A 12,596-nucleotide genomic window follows, 5' to 3' on the forward strand; every position below is an offset into this window, starting at 1 on the left:
TCCCCTATTCTAACTTTAAAAATTCATCATAAATTGTAATAAAATTATTAGGAGTCATACCTTACATTCATGGATTCTTTACTGAGTCTATTTTTAAGGGAAACAAACGGCATGGTCATTGGAATTCTGTACAGGGAGAAATTCAGTTTGTAGTGCACAAGGGTCAGAGTGGTCATACCCTGAAACAAGGGAGATTTTAACTAATAAACTGTACTAAATGGCTTGACCAAAAATTCTAGAAAAAAATTAGTAAGTATAAATATGAGTATAGTTTCAAGATAAATAGACAAGAACATTATTCGAATCCTGTACTATGAGATAATTGAACTTTAGTGCAGAAGGGTTGAAACTGTCAGATAGTGAATCAGGAGCAAACTTGAGGAATAAACTGTACTAATTGGCTAAGTCAAAAATTCTGGAAATTTTATGAAAGAAAGATAAATGAGTCTAGTTTCAGGGAAAATTAACGGAACTTAATTTGGAGTTTCGTAACTCCAGATATAAATAATTTAGTGACTATTGCTCAGGAAGACAGCTTGCAGTGAACTTGAGAATATGTTGTAAACATTGATAAAACAAGTTAATGAGTTGCTTATTGTTTTCATATGAATTTACTAAGCGAAAGCTTACCCCCCCTTCTTTCCCATGTTTTCTAGAGTTTTCAGGTTAGCTCGGGTTGGAGGCCGTCAGAGATATTATCATACTGTCGAGTTAACGCTATCGGCGTAAGTAAACTCAAGTGATTCTAGTCTATGGCATGTATAGGGTTTTAATGTGAGTATGTAATATTATGGTTTAGCCAAAGGCATTGGCTTGTTATTAAGGTAGTATTAGTCATTTAAATTGGCCTATGTTGGCTAATATCGTTATGGGCCCATATGATTATTCTTATGCATGTATGTTATTATCTCTTGTGATGTGGCTTACAACATGTATGCCTAGAGATTGAATTGAGATTCATTGATGAGCTAATAACTAATGCAGGATTAAGTGATTGATAAATAGTTAATAATGCTTCATGAATGGTTTGTGGATATGATTATGCATGCTTTGTGATGGACATGAGGTTTGATGACATGTTGATAGCTATAGCATTAATATGGTAAAGATGAAAGAAAAACTTATTGTAATGGTTGCTTGTGAAATTGCCATGGTCATGTCATGTTAGGAAGGTTTAAGTGCCTAATTTTGCCATGTTGTATGCTATTGTATAAGTATGCGTGCATGTGTTGTGAGTGTGACAAAATGGCTTGGAAAATAGCCTTGTATTTGTCCAGGTTTTGGACATGGGTTCGGGACACGGGCGTGTTCATAGCACCCGGGCATGTGTTCTATACCTACACGGGCGTGTGGAGCCTTGATACAAGAGATTTCCTAAGTTTTTCATGAGTTCTCGGTTGGGTCCCGAACCACCCCGAATGCATGTATTGGGCCTCGTAAGCTCGCATAAAGGACAGATTGCATGAGAAAAGAAAAGTTTTTAATTATTTGAGATTTCATGGCCCTATTTAGTATGGAAGTGTTAGTAAAAGTCAGGTAGCACCTCGAACCCCGTCCAGGTGTCGGATGCGGGCGAGGGGTGTTACACTATATAATTTTGTAGGTCAAAATGTATAGGAAATTATCTCTCATTAGTAAAAATTTTAAATTATTTAAACGAGATCAATAAAATATATGTCTTAAAATTAAAATACTATTATCATTGTACAAAAATAACTCTTAAAACTTAAGCCATGTACCAGCATGTTTAGAAAACTATATGGTAACTAGATTTGAGTGTAATTATTTAATTACTCTTGTAATTACTTTAATTTCTACCCGTCCACAAAGAATTGGAGAGTGTACTTAGGGTGTTTTAATTACGCTCAATTCAATTGGACTCACTAATTAGAGCGATTGCTCAAATATGCCACATATGTGTAATTATAAACAATTACAGTAAAATCTAATTATTAAGTGGCTTTCTAAACATTGTTAAAAAATTATAAATTGAAATGATATTATTAAAATAAAATGAAGGATAATCAAGCTTTTTTTTTAATAAATAACTACCCATTAAAAATAATTACTCATTTAAAATTTTAAAAAAATTTAACTTATTATTTTAAATAAATTAAAATGTCTAATTAAAAATATTTTATATTTTACATTCAAATTATTTTTAAATAGAAAAAGTATTATTTTCTTGCATGCTCTGAATGTTATGAATTTGAATCTAAAATATTATTTAAGTTTTTGATTTAGTTTGTATCACAATTTAATTGAATATCAATTATTGGGAAATAATTAAATATTTATTATTTTTATAAAGTAATAAATTAATATAAGGGTTGTTAACAAGACCGAAGTTAAAAATTTTGTTTAGGAGACCGAGATAATATTATAAAATTTGGGGCCCAAAGCCGAAAGTTTTGTATTTAAAAAATTTAAATTAAATTATTAATTTTTTGAAAGGGCTAAAATTATAATGTTTCTATTTAATCAAAGGTTAAAAATGGACTAAATTAAATCTTTTAATTTTGGAGAGGGGTTATAAAACAATTTTTTCATTGAGTCAAGGGGGACCAAGGCTACTGGCTAATCCTTTTGGTTACGCCCTTAGTTCTTAAGGGGTATGAGTTGGAGGAAGTTGATGTAGCTGCTCACTCAAACAATCTAAAGTCGCAACTGATATTGAGATGAGGAAAAAAGAGACTACATAGGGTTTTGGGAAAGGAAATGTAAGTTAGTGAAGTTTGGATAGGTATTTAAGAAGGCACTTATAGGCCATGTGTTCTCTTTTGATTGGTGAATCAACGTAAATCTTTCCTTAAGTTAATTATATGACTTTATTAGATAAAATTGTAAGATATTAGCAACAAGTGATAGTGACCTTATTGGGGTGATTGAGCTTGGTGAGGAATGGTGATTAGTAAGATAGTCCCCTCGGTGAGTCTTAGTGAAGTATATGTAATAATTACCTTCAAGACGAAGGGGTGATCATAAGTGACCTCCCCTGAGACAAACAACAACTACCCCTTTTTACCTGCGTCAAGTGATCCTCTACATCCATATATTTTTCTCTTATGCTAAAATATATTATCTCTAATGTTGCTTAAGGCAGAGAGTAATTCAGAAATTGAGGGGATCTGGATTAGTAAATTCTGCCCTACAATATCACGCTTACTGTTTGCAAATGACATTTATTTTTCAATGCTTCCATAGGCACATGTAGGCATCTTAATTTGAACAATTATTTTTGAGTATCTGGACTATCCATCAATCATAAGAAATCAGTTGTTCTTGAGGTATTCTGGGGTTGAAAAGTGTCGATAGTTTTATGGATATGTATGGAAGTATAGCTTTACGGGCCAGTTTAATGTCAAAGAGGCATGTAAGTTCATAGAACAAAGTAATGAAGGAACTGAGGAGTGCCAACAACGGAGGTTCAATTGGGAGACTGTTTGGAATATTGGGAATGAAACACGATGCCCACTGTGCTCAACTGAAGAAGATTTCTTGTGTACGAGTTGTGTAATAATCCTCTGGCAAGTACGGAAGCACAGGAATGCTGTTTGTTTTTCTAGAGAACGCCCTAACCCGCTCACAGTACATCAAGTACGTGGTTACGGCGCAAGTATATATGATGTGACAGAAGAATGCAGACAATCAAAAGATCAGATCAATGTTGAAAATGGACTTCGGGGTCGGCTATGTGGTTCCATCGGAATATTTTTCTTTTTTATGGCTAATCCAACAAACAAATCTTACGGTGAGGCCATTGTTATTGGAGATTAATTCTCATTCAAGCTGTCCAACCTTCAAGTTTTATCACTGTACTTCCATCCTCTATTAAATTTTGTCCCTTTTCTTTTGTTTCAAAGCTAAATTTTCTTTGTTGAATTTTGTTGTTTTATTTTTTTTACTGCATTTGTTCAATTTTAATTTCAAATAATTTCAAGAAAAATTTTAATGATTTTTTATACTTAATTTGAATATGTGACAATAATAAGTTATATGTAGTTTTTATTTTTCGTGTATTTATTTCATTAAATAAAATTTCCAAGTTAATTTATTAATTTTTAATATTTATAAATTAAATTATTGCTAGCTATTAAAATAAAAATATTTGAAAGAATTTATTATTAATTTATGTTCTCAAATTATCAAAATTAATATTGAGTTATAAAATTTAATTAAAAATCAAAGTTAGTGGTAAAATTTAATAAAATTCAAAGTTTAATTAAAAAATTTAATCACATAAAAGTTGAGTAGCAAGTTTACACATATTTTTAAAATATAATAGCAAATATCAATGATAGTGGCAAATTTTAATATTCACCTATAATGCATTGTGGTTTGGACTAGATCAGATCGATCGATCAGACCAGGAACTAGTACAAACCTTTTGAACCGATTGAATCATATTTATTAATTTTTTAATCGAATTGGTTAAACTGTTCAGATCGACTAGACTGGCAAACTGATAGCCTAACCTGTTCAACCACCAGTCCGATTTAAAAAACTTTGCATATGACAAATCTCCAGTTTAATCCAAAAAATTTGAGCTTCTATAAAATCTTTTAATTTAAAAAAAAGTTCAAAATTCTTTTGCATCTTTAACTTTTCTAAATTTTTATTGAACTTTTAATTGTTATAATTTTTTTAATGTTTTAGATTTTTTTTATGATTTTGTAGCTTTTAAATTTTGATTTTTTTTTCTATAATTTTTGGAATTATAATTCTTAGTGATGATTTTTAGAAAAAATTAAATTGAATTTACTATAATTTTTAAATTATCTTTTGTCATGACATATAAGATAAAATAATGTCACATAAATAATAAAAGGTTAATGGTCAATTTGACCCAAATTAAAGAATAAGGTCAAATTGAATTAAAGTGTAAAGCTCAAGAGTTATACTTGCTATTGTGCATTATATATAAAACACCCTTTAACAGCATAATTTTAACAGAGAATATTTTACTTTCATCTGAAATAGAGTATGCAGACTACAATGATACTTTTACCTAAAACAAGATCGACTTCTTGAAAAATAATGCATGCAATATCTTCGACTTCTTTGTATTATGATATATCCACAGCTTAATTGTTATGATAGACAGTAGACATTGACTTCAATAAGGGAAAAAGTGCCAAAATTTTTATGAGAAAACTGGTTCGAGAAACTTAAGAAGGTATGGCACTGGAATCGGCTGCTGATGGAATTTTAGAAGAAGTTTGTTGGTTGTCACTGTTGAGGAATGAGTTGAGAAGGGACAGCGAAGGAGATGACAGAGATACCTGATTCTGATGCAAGAATCAAAATGTGGACTGCCATTACAACTCTGCAATTCAACTTGGAACGAATCAGAACCTTTCTTGGTTAATACATAGAAAGAATAAAATCCAGTGGCCTCTTCGTTGTTTTCTTTTGCCAATTCAGTATTTCCTACCCTGACCATGCAAATATGATATTATTATACACTTCCTTGCCTTCTATGTATATGTACTATACAAGCAGGTAGATTTTACACTTGGTAAATCAACCTACTGCATTACCAAAACATGTCCACCCAGCTGCTACTTTGATATAGTGATCATCGAAGATCTATGACATCAAACTTCACACTTGGATTCATATACACATCTGTACAGGCATTATAGATGGAGCCCCCATCAGGAGGTGGATTGTGTGGATGAAAGCCACGTTGCTGGCACTGTCTGATGACTGACATGCCACCAGGAGTCGTCAAACGAAAAATCCCATGTTTTCTGCACTCATAATCAGAGGGATCAAAAGTAAAACACTAATTGCATAAGATATAGCAAAGATCCAAAGTCATTAATCATTAGAATATGCTTCTCACCTTGAACTATCTGTTGGTGCCATTACTATCGCTACAGCTTCTGGCAACATAATCTACAAATACACAATCATTTCCGGCACATATAATGACCAATATGTCCATATCAATCTGCTTCTCTACAGGAAATGATAAGCTCACGGAGATCCTGCTAAAATATTGATCTAGGGATTTTCCAAATAAAGGAGAAAATGTAGTTTTACCGAGTCTAATCTCTCTTCCAATTTCACAAACAGAATGCTATAGAGTAAACAGACACAAATAGATTCAGAATACATAAAGAGATTCAAGAACTACAAAATGAAGAATGTTAAAAAGGGAATGATCCTGTCCTCGGCCTTCTAAATAGTGGAGATATCCACTACTTGGACTTACAAATAAATATACGGTCAAGATTTGTTCAAATCATTTTCTCCTTTTAAATTAATTTCCATTTACCTTTACAACTGAATTAATATCAGTCATAAATTAAGTTCCACGTGCATTCTAAATCATGGGACGAAGTAAGGGATTCTCTGCTACCTTTTAGCAGAGAGGTCCTTACCCATTACAAAGTAAAAACACAGATACCTAAAAGGAGAAAGACTTCATTTTCACTTGATCCAACCAGTCTATACACTTCACACAGATTTCATTCATTCCCTGACAGTTTCTTGTGCCAGACACTGTCTGCACTTCAAGATATAAGCACAAAAAAGGACTATTCAAATTAAATACCAAAATGATATTAGCAGCTACCTAAATAAAGAACTGGAAAAAATAAACATAAATGAATCGATAACTAAAAGGCACTACTTTTATTATGATACCAAGAGGAACATACCTGGTATGAGTAGTGAGTATGAAGATCAATTGATGACATGAAACATGACTGAGTAGGATGCGTCTGGGGATTGAAATATATGGTCAAGATGGTCAGCATAAGGACTATAAAACACCGGTCCCCTCAAACATTAAAAATATATTGTTGAAAAATACCTATTAGACATGCAAATGTCAAGTAAAAGAGTGGAAGAAATCTGACAGATACTTGGTTATATATTACTTGGTATTAATGTCCTCTATTCCTATTTTATGACATAAGATCTTGATAAACAGACTTGGAAACAAAGATTTCATTCATTTACTCCCCTTCCCTTCTATAATGGCAAACATAGAAAGGATACTGGTTCTGTTCATACACATTACAGATTAAGGAGACATATTAAGCTATGTAAGCACCTCTAATTTATAGTACTATAAAGCTCCTTAATTAGTTTTGGTATCACCAATCAAGTGGGACCAACCTTACAAAGAAAAAACATAAATAGTGAGGTCAAAGAGCCCATATTTTTAACCCACTTCTCCCTACTCCATCCTAAAAATGCTTATTTATGGAGATGGTTCCTCCTTATCAAGTGTTCATTTATGGTTTCATGGACACATGAAAAATGTCTTTGTAAAAGTATATTTTTCTAAAATAATGTATGAACTCTATGCCAACTTTATCAAATATAAATATCTTCAGGAAGTAGAGAATAGAAAAATAAAACAAGGTTCTATCAAGCTTTCTCAAAACTAGGTTATCAAGTTCACAGATGGACCAAGGTAAACTATATTCTAACTGAACTTGTTTATTAAATGACTTCGAAATTGTGCTCAACTTACCACTAAGGAAGGTAAACTCAATTTATAACTTATCAGAAGATCAATTATAAGGTGAAGCGAGTAGACTATGAAACACTTACATGAATCCAGCCCAGGGGGAAGAGAGATTTCTTATCCTGCACTTCAAATATTTCCTCCTCATTTGTTGTCTGGCACTAATAAAAAAAAAAGGTAAAATCAAAGGAATCACATAACATGCTAAAGAAGAGTAAAAAAAGAAAAGAGAATCTTGATCGATGGAAGAGAAGTGAAGTTGAATATGATAAATCCACAATGAGACAGCCATACCGAGTTAGATGTTGATTCCTGCTTCGGGATAATAAGAGCTGTAACATAGAACTTTCTATTTTTCTGCAGAACAGTATCACATTAAAACTTACGTATTGTATTGTGTCAAAGGCAAAACAAAGCTCTTAAGGCATCGGCACTTACAAGGGAACCTGCAAGAACACCACAAGTTTCTAAATTCCTATCAGTATTTGATTTAGCCAGCTTCATGAAGCTTTCCATCATTGTGGTTGCCTGCAACAGCCAATGTCAAATCAAAACATTAGGGGTTATTGAGGATAATAACCAGCAAAATATCTCTCATTAGAAAAACTAAATTATGCCATTGTCATTCCAAGAAGATTGATTGTTAATGAAGACAACATAGAATAAACATCAACAGCAAATGTCATTAACTTACAATGTGCAACTCTAGAGGAGATTCAGAATGAACAAGACCATCTGCAGAGGGATTCTCTATTATACAATCTGTCCTGGAGGCCTGGGTAGCATGAACCAAATCTTGTACTTCTGCAAGTACAGGAGGAGGTGATGGCTGTCTGGTAACATTATTATGAACAGGAGCAGTTTCTGATTCTTCAAAAGAAATCATCGGACAAGGTTCATCCACGTGACTTTTCTCACTATTCACATAATTATCAACACTGAGAATTGATTCGATGCTAGATGCTTCAGGCTCGGAGTTGCTATGATCATTCCTCCCTGGAAGTTCATTTTCTATAGGCCGCTGTAAACTGGTTACACATGAATACTATCAGATGATAAAGTACTCAAACCATAAACTTCAAAACTATCAAAATAAATAAAAAGGACATCAGCATAAGTAACTTTCAAAATTCACTTCAAAGGAAATATACTTCAATAAAATAATCCTTTATGCCTACAGAAACTATCATATTATCGCCTAACAGTGATGTAATTTTAGATCAACAAGTAGGAATTATTCCCAAAACGCAAAACCCATAAAGAGCTTACCTTGGGAATTCAACTGGAGTCAGATCAACATCGCTTGGATATTTGACCTGCAAAAAGAAATGAAGTGTAAGAACAGCCTCTTAGTGAGGACCGGACAATTAGATAAATATCATCATACCCCTTTATCACTCCTAGGTGGCTGCCACTGCCCATAAAGCCCATTTGGACCCAAAATAGAATGTTTGGAGAGGGTTTCCTCCTTTGGACGCAACAGGTTTAATGACCTAAGAAGCAACAAAATAATTAGGGGTCATCAAACACACTTTTCAAATGTAACATGCACCAAAATCTGGATGTTGAACTCCAGATTCAATTCCTATAACATAAAATGCCGAAGCTAGTAAAACTGCAACAGTACAGAAAAACCAAAGTATCTTTGTAACTTAAATATCAACTAAAATAAAGGAACAAAATGCCAAAGTAAAACCAAAGTTTAAGAGGTGAGAAATTGGGTTGGTGGACATTGGTATCTTCCATGTTCAACAAAGCTTCAGTTGAAATACCGAAAAATTCAAACCAAACTGCATTTCATGGCAGAGTAAGTGGTCCTTATCACTAATACGAAATGCAAAATGAGCATACCAACATGAGCTTCATTTTGTAATGCATATTTAGCATCAGATACAAATTCAAAACAAAATCAAAGCAATCTTCTAATGAGCTTAAGAGATTCCCTGATAATTTTTTTCCAACCCAGTCCACTTTCTCCATGAAAAAGAAACAAAAAAATTCATTTTATACAGGAATTAGCATTTTACAGTGCCCTAAAGCTCGTTTCTCATATTTAATTTTCTTTTAAATTTAATAGTAACCAGTTCAACAGTTAAAAAGAATAGAAACTTTATGCAGTTTGATGCTGCTTCAATAACTATGAAAATGTTTTCTCCATCTGGGAAAGATTTAGGATGAAATATAGCAGTTTACCTTACAAATTTACTACTATTTGTCTGTACTTTAAAGATTATGAAGGGTGATTTGACAGTAAGACCAAAGATTTAGGATACTTTTTGTATATTGTAGAATCCAGATATTAAACATAAAAAAGCAGGCGAGAAGAGGGACAGGATAGAAAAAGGCCAATTGTAGCAAGTTATTGAGGAAAAGAAAGCAAAACTTCACTTCAAGACTTAAAGTTCTGAACTCTATGCAACATTAGTGGGAAATCACTAAAATAAAGAAAACAATTTACATTCTCCGAAACTGCACTTCCATTGGGTTGGAATATGAAAGTTGCTGAGTTCTTGAACCATAATAACCAAGTTCTCGTGCAGCTGGTCTGACTGCCTGCAGGTAAAAACAGAATTTATTTTGATCATCAAGGCTGGATTTACAAGAGTAAAAGAATAAATCAGAAACTTTGTAGCTATAATCATGAAAGAAGACTAACTCAGCCTATACTACAGGATGATAAAAAAGCAGTCAAAAGGAAATTGAAGTAGCAGTTCATGAGCAGAATTTAGAAGCACTAACAGTACCTTTGTCACACCGTAGTATGTCAAATTTTGGTTTTTCACAGCAGACTGCTCTAATGAAGTACTTTGATAAGTATATATTCTGTTTAATTCATTGATCTTTTGTTGCACCTGTGGCTTCAAATCCTCAAGCTCAGTCAAGGCATTTATTAGCCTCTACAACAAGAATTTGAAATCAAATTTCATATCAAACACTTAGAATAGTAACCAGAGGGAGGGAGGGAGACAGTTTTTACCTTTTTCAAGTAAACCTTTTGATATTTTAGAGACGTTCCATAATCCCGATGGCAAGGTATTGTTTCAGAAACCAAACTGAAGGAAGAAACAGAGTGAGATAGCAAAAAATGTAGCTTTATATGCATTTCAAAGGAATATTATGAAATTTATTTTTTTTAAAATGAAGGGCATTTTTCTGACCTTGAAAACCTTAGAAGCATGATATATAGATCTATAATATTCTTCTCAGCTCGAAATATATCAGCCTAGAGAGCAGTGAGTACATCAGAAAAAGCCAGATCATTCAAAACAAGATGTTAATTATTCGAAAAATTAACACTGCCTGTATTAAAACATGAGCAGCCAAACATTTGACATAATCTAAGCGACAATCCAGGGAAGCCATAGGTATTAGAAAAACATTATACCCAAAATAATGAACTATAAGAAGCCATCAACATTCCAAATACAATAATAATCCTCTGCAGGTGCAAAATAATTCATTTCTGAAGTCACAATAACGTTAACAATTTTGCCACAAATAAAAAACTTGGCTGCTCTTTGTACACTAATTTCACTTCGAAGACTTCCTTATCTGTTACTTTTACAGTTCATTGCCTATATCTCATACTAACTATAACCTACAAAAAAGGGTCAATACAGAGATTATTCATAGCTTTGACTAATAATGACGACAAAACTCATCAGGAAATATCTATTTCTCACTGATTCATCAAAATATACAACAGAAAGAGAAGAGAATACATATCTGAATGCAGAGTTAATAGAACTACACCAGATTAATTGAGTACCTTGAGATCAATAGTACACCACGAACGTGAAGCTATAAAAATGTAGTTGAAATAGAATGTCAACCGTCTATGCTACCCAGACTCAAGGTTGAGTTGCATACAGGCATGTGTTTAATACAGGAATGTTTATTATTTTTAAGTTTTTCCATGTATTTTGAGAATTGTGTACTCCAAACATATATCAGACACAAGAATGGTATATGAGTACTTTAGAGAAAATGAAGAATCCAGTTAATATAAGTTACCATTATCTTTTATCAATGACAGCATTAGAGTACTTCCAAGTTTTCCATCCCAATGAAAATTACATCATATCTCACCTTTTTCCAATTTAATCCTTCATGTGGTTACACTTTCCCGCGCTATCTAAGCCCTGACACCGTAACTTTACTATCGCTAACTATGTTCTCAGATTCAGATCAGCACTTTCTTTTTCTGCTTTTAAAAGACCTTTCACCGCGGGATCTAGTACTTTTTCAAATCACTAATGATCATACTTCCGCGTTATTTGTTCTAATATTTAGCAACTGTTAGGAAACAAAAGCAGAGAGCAAAATGTAAGTGAAAAATGCAACCTCCAAACGAGACTTAAGTCACCTTAATCAACTAAAAATACCAAAATTATGGAACACAAACAGCACAATACATTTATATATTACAACTAATTCTACGTGAAAATAAATAAATATAATAAGAAAATATACCTGTTTGAGAATATTATCGGCGATCCGGTAATAATAGCGGAGAGGGATCCGATTATCAACATCAAGTTTTTGCGCACTTGCAGCTATGTTTATTCTCTCCGTCGAAGATCTCATCCCTTCTTCCCCTTCAATATGTCCTTCCGTTACTTTTTCTTAACTGGTTAGTAAAATAAGGTTAGTCAGAAGGGCCGATTCCGATCAGTTAACCATAAGGTATAAGAAATGAAGTCATCGGCGGATTGGGCGAGAAGCAAGGGACAGGGTACCAAAGAGAAAAGTCATTCTACAATCTGGTAGGGGCAAGTATGGAAATGCATAAATTCTTGTTTCGACATGTTTACTCGATTTTTTTGTAATTGTTTGGCTGCAGAGTTTCGGTATCCCTGTCGCAAGGATTAGCACGATTTTAACATGTCATTTTTTGGTTGTACTAGATAAAGGTTTGTGCGGGGATGTGGACAGTGGGAAGGGCAACTGCCTGCCCTGCCCCCTCAACTTTTTTGGGTTTATCGGTCTCTCCCAATTTTGAAATTGGGTAAATTTAACTTTGGCCCCTTAATTTTTTTAGTTTAAACTCTTCTTGGATCCCTGCTAATATCAAAATTAGATAATTAAGCACTATTTTTTAATTTTTTTT

At 33.0% G+C, this 12,596-nt stretch overlaps 1 protein-coding gene across 8 annotated transcripts; it reads right to left on the minus strand.

Annotated features, from left to right (window-relative positions):
- Positions 1-5,338: 5,338 nt before the first annotated feature.
- Positions 5,339-12,356, minus strand: LOC107944065 (AMSH-like ubiquitin thioesterase 1). 8 transcript variants are annotated; one of them, XM_041076945.1, is made up of 15 exons: positions 11,960-12,356; positions 10,645-10,709; positions 10,464-10,539; positions 10,231-10,383; positions 9,945-10,039; positions 8,874-8,979; positions 8,756-8,802; positions 8,181-8,514; positions 7,925-8,014; positions 7,781-7,843; positions 7,573-7,647; positions 6,669-6,731; positions 5,849-5,901; positions 5,541-5,753; positions 5,339-5,435 (listed from the first exon to the last, which is right to left on the minus strand). In XM_041076945.1, exons 1-14 carry the CDS (start codon positions 12,071-12,073, stop codon positions 5,579-5,581), a joined length of 1,509 nt encoding a protein of 502 aa, XP_040932879.1. In that variant the 5' UTR covers positions 12,074-12,356; the 3' UTR covers positions 5,339-5,435; positions 5,541-5,578. The 8 variants fall into 8 exon arrangements, 7 of the variants coding, with proteins under 7 accessions (XP_040932879.1, XP_040932878.1, XP_016733363.1 ...); XM_041076944.1 differs by having other exon boundaries at positions 5,339-5,753; XM_016877874.2 differs by lacking the exon at positions 11,960-12,356 and adding an exon at positions 11,576-11,782 and having other exon boundaries at positions 5,339-5,753.
- Positions 12,357-12,596: the final 240 nt, after the last annotated feature.

This window comes from Gossypium hirsutum, chromosome A09 (genome assembly GCF_007990345.1).
Source record: "Gossypium hirsutum isolate 1008001.06 chromosome A09, Gossypium_hirsutum_v2.1, whole genome shotgun sequence".
Classification (NCBI taxonomy): domain Eukaryota; kingdom Viridiplantae; phylum Streptophyta; class Magnoliopsida; order Malvales; family Malvaceae; genus Gossypium; species Gossypium hirsutum.